The sequence below is a fragment of the Psittacula echo genome (genome assembly GCF_963264785.1).
Source record: "Psittacula echo genome assembly, chromosome: 1".
Classification (NCBI taxonomy): Eukaryota; Metazoa; Chordata; class Aves; order Psittaciformes; family Psittacidae; genus Psittacula; species Psittacula echo.
This window is the reverse complement of record NC_137735.1, coordinates 142,260,555-142,274,863: the sequence shown is the minus strand read 5'-3', so window position 1 is coordinate 142,274,863 and position 14,309 is coordinate 142,260,555. Positions and strand designations below refer to the sequence as shown.

Sequence of the window (14,309 nt, the reverse complement as noted above, 5' to 3'; positions counted from 1 at the left end):
GTAATATACTGGGTTAAGAAGTGCAGAATTGGATTATTGGGATTAAAGCCGGGTTTGTCCTTATGGAGTATTTGTTTAGTTCCTAGCATTTAAAACATCAGTATGTTTGTGTACCCCTTGAATTCAATTACTGATTTAAGAACAGTAGTTCAGGAAGTTTCTCAAAACAGGAACTGCTTCCACGTGCAGGTTCATTGTTTGGATTGACAGGACTCTGAAGGCTAAGGCAGTGAGGGCTGTTAACACAAACGATGCTTTTTGAAAGGTGACTCCCAAGTCTCAAGTAGTGGACAATTAAGGCTGGTTAAATTAATCTGAACAAATACGTATCTTGAGACTGCAGTACTTTCCTATAGTAAGTTTTGTTAATGTAAGTAGCTACTCACTGACCAACTTTGACAAACAGCCTTTAGTTCACAGTGGTGTCTGCAAACATCAGATTGATTGACTGTTCTCTGTTATGATTTACTTGGTAAAATGGTATTCTTGTTTAGTGGTGCACTGCAGAAAAGCTGACATGGATAGTAAGCAACTAATACTGTTTTCTAAATAGGGAGGGGGGAGTTGGTATTAAAGAATTTGGCATTGTCTTAATTAAGACAGTTGTGATTGGTGGGTGTAGTGTGTTTTTGTTCTGTTTTTGCTTTTTGAAGACCAAGTAAAAAAGAATATGACCTGTGAGAGCTGAGGATTGGAATGTATGTTCTTTCCATTTGTAACTGTCATTAAAAAACCCGTATCATAAAGGGTGATGTAATTGCTTTTATTTTTTTAAAGTGTCGTTAGATGCCAGGAACAAAAATATAAAGACTTTTTTTCCCTTTTTTTTTCTTTTTTTAAAGTAGTGATTAGATTTCTTTTCAAGGCTGCAGAGAGATTCAGCTTCTGTGTATGCTCAGTTTCCTGTTCGCTGGACACAAGTATAGTTCCTGTATTCCATGTCAGAAGTGTAAAAAAAAAAAAAAAAAAAAAAAAGGGCACAATTTAAAACTATTCTGAAGTTGAGCTTTATTACAAATTGGTTGTCTTTAGCTGAGAAGGACTTTTGCTTAAGTACTCTTTGTAATGTGAATGTGCTTAGTCTTGAAAAACTGATACGTGAATTAAAAGCAGAACAGAAGGGATTGTGCTGCAGACCCAAATCTCAGTTGTCTAATTTTCTTTGGCTATTCTTTTTTAGCATGAGCAGAAGTTGTGTATGTATGAGTTAAATACCCATATATGCATAAACTAATAATGAGTGATGTGGACCATTTCATAGCAGTCTTCATTTAAATGATCCCTTTAATCTGTTTTTCAGTGCTTTTTTTCACTCGGTGTTGAAACATGATTTGCCTTTCCAGACATCTCAAAGAAGAGCAATTAAGCTATTTAAATTATCAGAGAAGAAGCATGTATGCTCAGTGTTTAAACACTAATGCTGTTTTCCTAGAGAATTTGAAGTTAATGTGTTTTCAACATCTCTGAAAACAAGGGCATGCGTGGAGGTGTTTGGTTTACTTTCTTAATTACAACTTTTGTAGCTCATTAATTTCTGTATGTGTTTGTAGGTCAGGTCACTACACCACTGATTTTGAGAGCTCTCTGCTTTTCGGTTATCAGTTTCTTGCACAGATGTTATGTTCCAAGTTTTTGCTGTTAAACTACATAGATACTGTCATTCTGTAGGCCATGTGTAAACTAATTATATGGCTTCTCAGGCTGTCATCTGTGAATTACTGATTCAAGAGTGTAGGATCAGAAGTTGTGTTTAACCACTTATGACAGGAGATGGATGCTTGCTTCCTGTCTCTTTTTTTTCTGTCTATCTATCTTTTAATGCTGGGCACCTATGTATCTTTTAGAAAGTCTGTAACTAAGTATCCACTTCCAGAGGTGCAGTAGGTGGTGGTAGAGCCTTAGGGTGACTTCAGTTTCCAGTGTTGTCAGCGCTGACTTCTTAATAACTCGCTTTGCACTTAGGATAATATGGGGGACCACTGGGGAGCTGCTTAGGTATATACGATTTGCGTCAGATAGTGCATTGCCTCTTTACTAGGAAATTCGACTTAATGTTTCTTGAAATATAAAACTGTTGAAGATTGCTTACCTTGTACTGCTTGCAAGCCATCAGCTTGCCCTTTTTTTCTTTCTTTTTTAAGCAGAAATGAGTTTTAGACTGAAAGTTCTATGTCTTTGGGAAGTGCCAGAGCCCCCATGTTGGGGGGGGGGTGACTGGGAAAGGACACTCTCAAACTACCTCTGTGAGGGAGGGACAGATGGCACCTGCACATTTTGGCAAATGATCATCTGAAAAGTGACCTGCTGCCACCAGTTAGTTTTTCTGAAGACAGTGGTACATTTGTTCTTGCAGTGTGCATACTCCACTGATGTGTGATGGTTGAATTTTGCCTAGTATATAAATGGGGTTTTTTTTCCCCCCGAATAAAATACTAGAACTGTGTTATTTAGGCCCAGAATTTCCAAGTTATGAAATTCCAACTCTTAGGACTGACTTGACAATCTAAATCTAGTTTCTCTGTTAGGTATCTTGTACTGATTCTGTGATCTGTTCCTTGTGGATTTATCTTTTCCCCTCTGCTGCTGCTCATCCTTGTCCTCTATAACGGCTGTCTTATCCATTGAGTAGGCTGGATACACACAGGAGAAGAAGAATTGCAGTGTTAGCTGTGGAAACTGTTTTCTTGTACTTGATTCTTTAGTACAAATAATACGGTTTTGCTGTAATCTCTTTATCTTCTGTGTCAAAAGAGGCATTTAAAATTTATTTGCTTGATGAAAAACAAAGCCAGTGTCAATATTCATGTTCTTTAAAGATTATGTGAAACTAGGCTATTGTGGCTTTATCCTTGGGGTAAATTGAATGTGATGTAAAATATTTAATTTTCAATATTTTCATAATATATACTGAGATAGTGTAATCTGCTTTATTGAAATACCATCCATGCAAGTATAGCTCTGTTAAGTGGAAGCAAATATTCTAAAGTATATAAAAACTTGCTTTCATCTTTACTTTCGGTTTCTGCGTGGTATATTTGTAATGTCTGAAATGAAAAAAGCATTTGAAATGCAATACTTGTACAGAGAGCAAAAAAAATAAGCAAAGCCTTGCTTTCATAATAAACAAGAATGAGGTGTTATACTTGTTTACCATGTTGTATGCATCAGTTGTGTTGCATCATATTATTGAAAGAGAATTTAAAGATTCTTATGAAAGTAGGTAAGTAGTGAGCAGATAACTGAGCAAAAATTGCTGAGATTCTTGGAGTATTTGCAGCTTCTTTAGAAATCAAATGTGCTGCACATTAACTGTTTTTTCTGTGTTGACCTTTTTATTAGAAAGTGTATTGCCCCGGATAGTAAACTGTATTTCTGTTACTGTATGTCCTTAAGGCAGAACCAGTATTCCCTTTTTTTTTCATCACTTATCCAATTGAATTATCCTGAACTTTCTTGCCAAATGATTAAATATAGTCTTGTTATCTCAACACAGGGACCTTGATTGCATTTAAAATGAAGTATGGATCAGAAAAATAAATAAACTGAAAAGTGATGAAACACAGTGTGAGTGGAAAGGAATATTTACAAGGCCTTTGAGACTGTTCTAGGATGCATTCACGGATGATGCTTCTTAATCATTTATGTGGCTTGTGTGTTTCTTTTGGGAATTTATTTTAATGTTTTTTAGGGTATTGAGTTTTCTTGAATGCCTGATGCCTTCAGAAAGTTTTTAAGTCAGGGAAGAGACCAAGAAATGCTGCTTAAAATTCAGCATTAAAAAGCCATTGAAAAGTACTACAAGAGCCAGTGTTGCAAAGAAAATTGAGAGCTATATAAATCCAGACTAATGTCTGTTAGCTGTTTATCCTTGAATATGAATGTAGGTATACTTTCACAAAATCATGTGGAAATACATTTAATTACAGGAGAGCATAATGTAGGTGTGTCTAATGGCTGTACCTAATAATTAGATGATGGAATCACCTAGGTAAAGTGGAAGGGGATGCTAGCAGTCATCGTCTGCTGATGTTTCTTGTAAGAGTGATTGACTTTGAGACCTTTCTGCTACATGTGGAAATTACTACTGTCATCCTGCCCTATTTGCTTAAATAAAAAAAGCAGTTTTGCCTAAATCAAGGTAAGAGCCACTTCAGTGTTCACTAACATTGCCTCAGTGGTATGTTTTCAAAATAAAGGTAACTTTAGAGCTTTGTTTTGAAGCTAGTGTGCTTTGACATTGGCTTATTAAATAAGACTGTGTTTGAGCAAGTGTGACTTACTAGATAAGTTATAAAAGTAGACTTTGATTCTGAGTAAAAATAATGGGGAAGATGTTTGTATATGTGGTATTAAAAGCCACGTGTTGATGGATGTCCGATGATGATTCGTCCCTTCTCTGCCCCCCCGCCCCTGAAAAAAAAGAGGATAGAAGTGCTGTCTCTTATTTAAATGTGCCCTTTTTACAAAATGGATATAGGAATATACTGTACATTTTTGTTTGTTTTTTTCTCCGTGTGTGCTGTTTATTTTGCATATACAGGTCAAAGAAGCTTAAAACAGAAATTAGTACCTTTTTTTCTGTAAGGTACACCATGAGTATTTTTGTGCATACTCTGAGGGTTTCAGTCCACAATGATTATATATGAAATTATGCAGTTATGAAGATAAAAATTCACTTTTCTATTTCTCAGTACTTCTGAGTTTCACTGGTTATGTGAACTTTCATTAGATATGTCAGTTAGAGGGTGTTGCATCTTGTGTCATACCAAAAAAACATTTCAGAATGCATTGCCTGAAGAAATGTCGCTGATAGTTTCTTATTCAAGTTGAGTGCACAAAAATTAGTAGATAAATACTGAGATATATTGATAGATATATGTAACAGATAGAAACACAATCTTTCTTTTATCTTCTGCTGATGAGCATTTAGCCTTTTGAGATGACATTTCAAAATCACATGTGGTATAGCTATGACTGCTACAAAAAAAGCACAGAAATATCTTGAGTAATTTTAAGGAAAAGTTATGACTCAGTATTATATATAGAAAGTGGCAGAAGTAAATCTATGCATGTGATTTTTCTTAGACGACTAAGCAGGTTTTCCAGTGTGACAGAGTGGTGGGTTTTGGGAGTTTTGTTTTTGTTTTTATTTTTTCCTTACCCAAAGTTTTGGAAGACCACAAACTCAGTTGCTAAAATAGGAACAAAGTCGCTTGTTTATAACTAATGGAGAATTGACTGAAATAACAGCGTTTTCTTAACTCTGAACTTCAATGTTCTAATTACCTATCCAAGAAAAATTTGACAAGCTGCTTGATCCAGTGAAAAATACATGCCTGGTGTCACAGTCATGTGAAGCAAGAAGAAGTACTTCCTACATATTCAGTCAAAATCAATTACTATTTCAATGCTAGTAAATATAGAAGAAAAAGCAGGGACCAAGAGAGACTTTCAGGCTTCAGAAGATGTATCAGTAGATAAAATATATACTTTTGGACTCTCAGCATAGCAGAGAAAAGCAAATTCAACACTTAAAAGGAAGAGCTGCGAGATTTAAACATTGCCTTTGACTAGTGAGGGACGAGATTCAGGAATGGGGCATTTCTATTTTTTCAAATCTTCAATACAAAATCTGGAAAGCAGTTACAATTAGGAAAGTGTGTATTTGTCACACGGGGATTCTGCAGACTGTTGCTTAGAAGTTTAAATTAAATCACTATCAGCCTTTTCAGTATTTGATATGTACCCTGCTGTGTACACCACTGACTTTGGCTAGTTATAAAAGAAACCTTACCATTACCCTCTGTCAAAAGGAGCTAAAGACATGCAAATAGACTCCAGTTTTATATAGTTATTCATCTGCTGGTGTTGCCTTTAAAGCTGATGGAAAGGGTTTGTTCGAGGTTGGTGGTTTGTCTTTTTTTTTTTTTTTTTTTTTTTTTAGTTAACAAATCATACGGTAAACTGAGTATTTTTATTGAGGGAGGAATAACAAAAACATGCACAGCGACAAAACTGTCTGCTGCTTAAAAGAAACCCAAACTGTATTGAAAGGTGAGTTTTACACATGCTGTTTGGTAAGCAGCTGCTGCCACAGGATCTCTGTGGGACGAGTAGGGTTTCATCTGTCCAAGCAGGCTTTTTCATCTTTGAAAGCTAAAGGTTTTGAATACAGAGCTAGGAGGAATAGTTGGCAAAGCCCCAAATTAATTCCGGTTCCCAAAACAGATGCTTCCATAGCTTTTTATTCTGGGTTGGTTTGTTTAGGGTTTGGGGTTTTGGTTGGTTTTTTTTTTCTTTTTTTTCTTCCAGTTAGTCTCATTGGAATTACTATAATTGTTTGTCGGTACTTTTTGTCTTTCTTGGTTCCTATGAACCTCAGTTATGTTCTGTGGAACTTTGCTGAGCAAGGCTTGAACATTGCAATGTTCTTGAAATTTAGCATGCTTTGTTACAATTTGTTCAATTTCGATTTTTTTTTTGTTTTGTTCTGACACGTTTTAGAAACTTACCTGCAATCTTTATGTGGGGAAAATAGGGATGTTTTATTTCCCCAGTGAAGTAGAACATCATTTGATTGTTCATGGATATTATTATAGGTCAAGAGAAACTGGTACTTCAGTGATGCTAAATAACATCTTACAGAGTATAATTTAGTTTTTCTAGTCTTTTACATGTACTTTTAATACAGCTGTATTGGTAAAGGAAGATACAAAATAAGAAATTTATGAAAGTGGAGGCTCAGGACAAGTATAATAATTAAACTTTGGTTGGTTCATGTTTAAAAATTGGTTTGGTTTAGTGGGTGTTTGGTCTTGCTTAATCTAAGATGTTCATATTCAGTTCCTTCTGCCTAAATTACTATTGTAATACTGGCAGAATCATTTACTTGCTTAAGGAAATTTTCTCACCAGTTTATATTTCTAGAACCTGTGAATGGAGAGGTGCTGTAGAAGTCTTTATACAGTGTAATACTAAAATGATACCTGCAGGGTTAAAAAGCACGTGGGGTTTGTGGAGTGGTTAGTGATGATTAATAGAAAAGTGGCTGATTATATTTCACTGGCTTTCCGACGTTAAACTGCCGCATAGCTTAGTCACCAGAAATACTGCTTTCACTTTTCTTGTAACCAGTTGCTGCAGTTGCCACAGTGACATGTAACTGAAACTGGGAGAGGATGGCGGTTGTGGGGAGGAATAAGGAAACTGTGAAATTGCTAATATGACAAGAGCACATCTCTTCATGTTGGTGAAAATTATTTTATATATTTATCTAAAGGTGAGGGAGTAACACTCAGCTTTTTCTGAATGCTTTGACCAGTGCACTGGGAGTATTACTCCTTGCAGGGTAGATTATCCATCAAAAGCCTCTGAGGAGAGGGTTAGCGTAGAGCAGCTGATAAAGTTTCTTACCAAAGCTGTTGCATATTGACTTTCATTTTAAATTTAATTATTTGAATTTGTCTTACTCTTTCAAAAAGAACCAGTTTCCTCTTCTCATCCTTCTGTTGCTTTTGTAAATGCAGTGTTGTTTTAATGCTGTAATTTACACTTTTGCCTGAACTAAGTTTTGAGACTGGGTACTGCAGGTGCTATTTGAAAGGTTCAGCTGAAGAGGGATCTTCCTCTTTTTAAATACAAGCATGGAATTGTATGGTACCTCCATATTGTGTTTGTAGTGGGTGTCACAGTGGTTTACGGTTGGATACAAGCGGAGCTGGGGAGGGGAGGTAGTACTGGCTTCCTCACTTGCCTGTGGCACAAGTAAAACAGTTGTGAAAAATGTTTTGACATCTGTGTAGTCTTGGAATGTAGCCAAAAAAAAAGGGAAAAAACAAGAGAAAGCATGACTGGTGATGCCAAAACATCAAAAGGATGCAGTGGTCATGAGCCTAAAGCCTAATGCTTCTTTCATGGGACCAGATACGTACAGCAGCTACTGAATTTCGTGGGAGCATGGCCACCTTTTTAAGAATGTTTTAGTTCTTCTTTCAGTTTATTTTATTTTAAATAACTAGTAAGTTGGGGAAAAAACAACATTCTGTGAGACGCGCTGAGCTGTATCTTAAGGCCTCAGACTAATGGTTCAGGCTGCAGCACCTGACTGTAAGAACTGTTCTGCTCCAGGTTTAGCTTAATTGTGTTAATTGCTTTGAGAGAAAAGCATTTAGCACTTAACATGGTCGTTTCAGGGTGCTTCTTGGGAAATTTGTCTTAACAAAGGTTGAAAGGTGGACAAAGTTTAGCAAAAAAATGCCTTTGCTGAGGTGTTTTGTGTAGTTTGGGAAGTGATCAAGGTTGTGTAAACCTTATCTTTGAGTGGGGGATTTGGTGGTGTAGTGTAGTGGTTAATCGTGTCTTGTGCAAGTCAGATCCTGGATTGCAAAACTATAAAGTTTTCAAACAGCTCTCCATTACCTGCCTCAAATACATAAATACATACTATTTTTTTTTTACACTTCAATATTTTTTTTATTTTAATTACATCTCTTGAAAAAAAGAAAGTGGAATGTGCAGCAAACTCTTCTAAGTTCTCAGAGAATTTAGTTTCATCATTTACAAATCTAGTTCAAGCTAAGGAAGCAAAAAGGAGTTTGTTCAAGACTGGTGCCTACCTTTGTGCCTTATTTCATGCTTGTGTTCAGCTTCACTGCGTCTGAGTAAATGTTTGTAAGTGAGAGCCACTTTCCCAATGCGGTAGCACTATCAAAGGTGGGAGCTTCAAATCAATACCCTGTCTGTGCTACCACAAGGGTTCTACAGCAGCAGATGAATCATGTTGTATTCTCCAGAATGGTTGTAGTGTCTGTCAAAATTTCAAGCTTTTCAAACAGTAAAAGTCAACATGGGAATATCTGACTGAGTAAAAAGGTGATCAAAGAACTGCACTATAGTTAGTGGGTTCTCAGAGTCTAACAGCAGATACAACATCCTTATTATATCACTAAGATCATTGTGTAGAGGCTCTGTAGATAACTTGACTTGTGAAAGAGGCTCTGACCTCTATTTTGAGAAATTAAGGGGTGATTAGTGCTATATTGCCACTACCAAAGTCTGATTTCCAAATGAAATATTAACAGCCGGTATTTGGTTTTATTTAGAGGGAGCAGTAGATTCCTACCCCTTGTAAGGTCATTTCTGCACTCCAAATTACCTTCTTTTTATTTGTATTTTGAGAGTATGAGAATATCTTCTGTGAATATATTTGCTAAGCTTATTCTTGCACTTTATTATTATAATTATCTATGAATAGAATGGTTTGTAATGTGAATGGGCAAATGTACTTAAAGCTGTAATTAAAGATATTTGTTTAGTCTTGCCACATCTGATGGGCATGAAGCCAAGGCACCTCTCTTCACGTCAAGTTATGATTCTCTGATCTTTCCAAAGAGGTGTATATTTGGCTGTGCTTTTTTGTCTCAGTTCAGTAGGTTTTGCTGTTTCCAAGAGAAGGATGTGAAATTTATTATTTGAGTTTGATTGCATTCTGTAATTAACTGTAATTCTGTCGTGTTTGAAGTTTAATATGGTCACATCAAGGCCTGTTTTGCATTGAGTAAGTCTTTGTGGAGCCCGCCTCTGCTCTTCAGTGAAAGACAAGACAGTCCTAAATTCATCTGCAGACTTGCTAAGCTTTAAGGTGAAATGCCTAACTGGCTTTGTTGCTAATTGAAAAATAATGCCACTGAAGAACCAAGGGACACAATGGCACTGTATTTTGAAGAAAACCTGTGTTTGCTCTGCCTTTACCCTGTGATGGCTGAAAGCACTGTGGCTAGTTAGCATAGCACTGAGAAGACCTATTGCACCGAACCTTCTATGCAGCCCCAAAAAACAAACCAGGGCTAGGTGAACTTTGAACTTGGGATGAACTCACTTTTGTGTCTGTCTGAAAAATATCATTCAGGTTTTTCAGGTATTCATACAACGCGTTATAGCTAAGGTTTACTTCTAGCATTACATTCTGTTTAGGTGTTTGACTGCTTTTACTGTTTACCTGTGAAACTATGTTATTCCTAATATTAAAAGGGAAAAAGCAGAACAGTACTAATGTGCATATATGTTTGTGATTTTTATTTAAATGCCTTGTGGTAGTGCTCTGCAAATCAGACACTTCTTGAATTTAAGTTTTTCTATTTTGGTATTAAGTTTTATTGGAGAATCTCTGATAAGTATACTGTCCATTGTAGAGTTTTGCTATAGGCAGTAATACACCGAGTGAAGAGCTAACAGATTCTGTTAGTTGATATTATACTTTCTGTAACTTTTTAAGTCCAGCTCAGAGAAATATTTTTCTCTCTCCAGCTCACCCCTGCCCCAAAATGAATGAACAATTCCCCTGGCAATAACAGGGGGTTGATGGTTTAGGACATCTTGTGTTAATTTTGCAAGGGCTGCCAAAAGTGACAAATCCTGCAATATCATACAAAGACAAAACGTTTTCATTCTACAACCCATTAACTTTTTTTTATTGTTATTATTGTATGTTATTTCAAGGCACTGCAGGCACAGGGTTGAAGATCTGTTTCAGATAAACATATTTTTTAGTGCAAGTCTTGGAATGTTAGTGTTGTGTATGACTTGGTCATTCAGTGTGTCATTGTTTAATAGTCAAGGTTGTTGTGAATTTCTTACAGTACTTCACTAGATTATTTGTAAACAGTATATGTAAACAATATTTGCATCTTCTAAAAAATAACTTTGGAGAAAATACTGGTTATTTAATCAGTATACAGTGCTTAACTGTTCGTATGATCCTCTCTTGCATCTTCTCTGCGTGGGTATTTTCTTTGTATGTGTGGAGTAAAATAGTAAGTGTTGTTCTGGTTTACAATTTTTGTTCACTTTACCAAAAAATTAATATTTGTAAATGACTAATACAAGCTTTTTGTTGCATGCTTTTTTGTAAAATGTTTGAAGATACATTGTCTTTAAGATAAACTACTAATTCTGTGTGAAGATGGCAAGGAATGATCTGAAAACTTTTGTAGGGATTTAGAGTTTTATTTCTGATTTTAATAGGAAAACTATTTTGAAACTTACATAAAGCTTTATTCTCAGCCCTAATTTGGGATTGCTCTTGGATAATGATAATGAAAAAATGCACTTTAGCTTTATAAAGTAATGTACTTAGTAGAAACTGCAGTGTTAAGCAGACACATTTGATTGTAATTGACTGCTCAGAAATAATTGTACTGAAAGGGGTGTTGTTGAAAGAAATTAGTAATACGGTGATCACTGATGTTATGCGTTTATGTTATATCTGATGTTTAATTTCCGTAGACAAATACATTTTATGCTTTGCTGTGAAAAATACAATATCAGTTTTTCCATATTTTAGATTAAATAAGATTATGAATCAGGTGGCCATTCAGCGGAAGAAGCAATTTGTTGAACGAGTGCACAGTTACTGGTTGCTTAAAAGACTGTCTAGGAATGGTGTTCCTCTGTTGAGAAGGCTGCAATCCAGTTTACAGTCACAAAGAAACACACAACAGGTATGTGACACACTTTTTACTAATAAGAAATCAGAAAATCTTTATTTTAAAGAGTAAAAAACCTAACCAGGGAACATAGCAGAGTGAAGACTTTCTCTTATTCAGGACTGAGTAAATTCTTCACCTTATTTTTAAGTAATATGTCCCATATTGGAAATGGGGCATTATCCTTTCTAATTTGAGGTGTGAAAAGAAAAATATTTCTGCAGGGTATTTTTGTGTGTGTGTGTGTGTGTGTGTGTGTGTTTGGTTTTTTTTTTCGGTTTGCTTAAATGTTTCACAAAAACACGGTCACTGAAACTATCCTGATATCAGTGTTCATTGATTAGTATTGTAGTTTTTTGGAACTCACTTATCAGTGTGCTGTGAGTTATTAAGATAAAAATAATTCTAGTATTAAATGCATGAAAAGGTGCAAAGTGAATGTCATCTTTGACACTTATAGCTCAGAAAACCAGGGATTTTTGCAGAGTAGAGGTTAGGCATTCTAGTTTACAGTCTTCAAATTCAGATCCTTATTACCCACCGTGTTCAGTAGTAACAGAATAAAGAGCAGGTTGTTGACAAAGTTCAAAGACCAGTTTCCACTCTTAGTTTTGACATAGTTAAGTGGAATTGTAGACAAGCGTAAATTTATGCTGGTATTCTGTTCAGGTAAAACTCATCCTAGCTAAAATACATCTAAGCTGGTTAAAGTTGTATGCATTTATCAGTCAGAATTGCTGAAAAACAATGAAACAGGCACTCCAGACGTATGCCATGCAGAAAGTGATACACCTCTGCTTTCCGCTTTTGTAGTATGAGCAACTCTTCAGTGACATTAGAGATTTTGGCTGGTCTTTTATTGTTTTGATTCTTTTCATTCTCCAGGTGTTTAACTTCCAGTGGAACTGATCCTGTTAAATAGCCTCTAGAACTTAATGCATTTTATAATCATTTACTTGTATTAAATTGACCTTCCTCCCCCCCATCCTTTTTAAAGCTGAACAGTTATTTTTGTTTGAGTTGCATTGCTATTTGCTGATTAAATCATTAATTGATGTAGTCATAAAAACATCATGGTCAACACTGCTAATTATTTGATCTGTCATTTTTGTGTGTGTTTCTTTTCTTAGCTTTTCATGGGGAAAAAACCCAAAACAACAAAAAAAACGCCTAATTAATAATTCCCAAAATAATTGAGGTTGGAAGGGACCTCTGGAGGCCATCTGGTGCAACCTGCTGCTCAAGCAGGGCAACTTAGGTTGCCCTGGACTGTATACAGACAGCTTTGGAGTATCTCCAAGGGTGCAGGCTCCACAGCCTCCCTGGGCAACTTGTGCCAGTGCTTGATCACACTTGATGCTTTGTTGTTTGGAGAGATCCTCTTGTTTTTCACTTTGTGCTGCCTCTGGTCCTGTCCCAGGCAACACTGAAAAGAGCCTGACTCCATCCTCTTTGCACCCTCCCTTCACATGTTTATATACATTGGTGAGATCTCCCCTGAGCCTCCTCTTCTCCAGGCTAAACAGTCCCAGCTCTCTCAGTGTTTTCTCAGAGCTGAGATGCTCAAATTCCTTTTCGTGGAATTTAGGTGGATTCCTTTTAGATGGCATTAAGTTTGAATATAAATTGGCCACTTGTTCATCTGTCTTTCATTGCTTCTGTATAACTCCATTTTAATACTATTTTGGGGTGCTGTTAACTTCTGTAAAATATTTTGTATTCTACTTTAAATTTCTAATCTTTTAATCCTTTATGAGAAGATTCTGTTCTGAAGAGTTCTGCCTGGCAGTTACCTAATAGTAGCAGAAATTATTTTATTCAGATAGTAGACTGCTGGGTTGTTTTTTTTAAATGAGCTTGAGTCCTTAAAAATAATAAAATCAAGCACTAAAGTTTGAGGATTATGTGACAGTGTAGACCTAGGCTATATAGTTAGTGTCTGAAAAAAGTACACTTAATGGTTGGTAGTTGGGAAGTAGTTTTCCTATTGAGATGGCCTAATGAGACTGCGACATTTCTAAATTTTTAAATAGTAGCTACCAAAATAAAATATTATTATTGAAGTTGGGTTATGATTCTGTGATTCTATAGTAAGGGTTAGGAGCTGTTTAGAATCTGTTTGCCTTTTTTGCAATCCTGTACAAACACTATTTATTTCTTTTCAGAGCTATGAACTATTCCTTAGAAAATATTTTCTAAATTAATTGGAAGCTATTTATACTGGTTTATTAAAAATGCGGATAGTTCTGAAACTTTATTTGTAAAAACTTAACTTTGTCTTTTGTAAAGAAAAAGCAGTCTTCAAGCAGAGCTGAGTATTAAATGATCTATTGATGAAAAATATGTAGATGGTACTGCTTTTCAGTGTGTAGTGAGTATCCTGTGGCATGGCAGGATTGTATGACATTGCCCATACCATCTTCAATAAGTATTTGGAATGCCTATTAAAGTAGTCATAACTGTAAAGCATTTTATGCATTAATCATCTTCATTATTCCAAGTATAAACCAAATCAGAATGAACACTTTAATAAGCAGCAGTGCCGTGGCTGTTTTGAGAATGCATCAAAGTTTTTGAAATATAGATGGTAATTCATTTCAGTCTAGATGGGAAAATTCTATTGACCTCATTTTATCTGAGAGGTCAAAACATCAAGAAACCTGAACAGGTTTTCAGTCAGTCAGGGGAACATAAACACTGATGTAATACAGATTCAGAGAAGATTTTTATTTATTTAATTATTTATTTTTTTATTTAAACTGAAAAGAAATATTAGGATGCGGAACCAAAACCCTGAAAATGGTTTCAGGATGCCTGGTGGAGGTT

The 14,309-nt window shown here is 35.7% G+C and overlaps 1 protein-coding gene across 13 annotated transcripts in view; it reads left to right on the top strand.

Moving 5' to 3' along the window:
• The window catches only part of BRD1 (bromodomain containing 1), a 71,841-nt gene that overhangs the window by 17,756 nt on the left and 39,776 nt on the right, over positions 1-14,309 (top strand). For 12 of the 13 annotated variants that reach the window (XM_080629485.1, XM_080629486.1, XM_080629487.1 and 9 more), the window contains one exon: positions 11,342-11,498. The exons of the other annotated variant lie outside the window; for it this stretch is intronic. In XM_080629485.1, the coding sequence (XP_080485611.1) occupies positions 11,342-11,498 (157 nt within the window). The remainder of the gene's footprint in view (positions 1-11,341; positions 11,499-14,309) is intronic. 13 annotated transcript variants of the gene reach the window in all.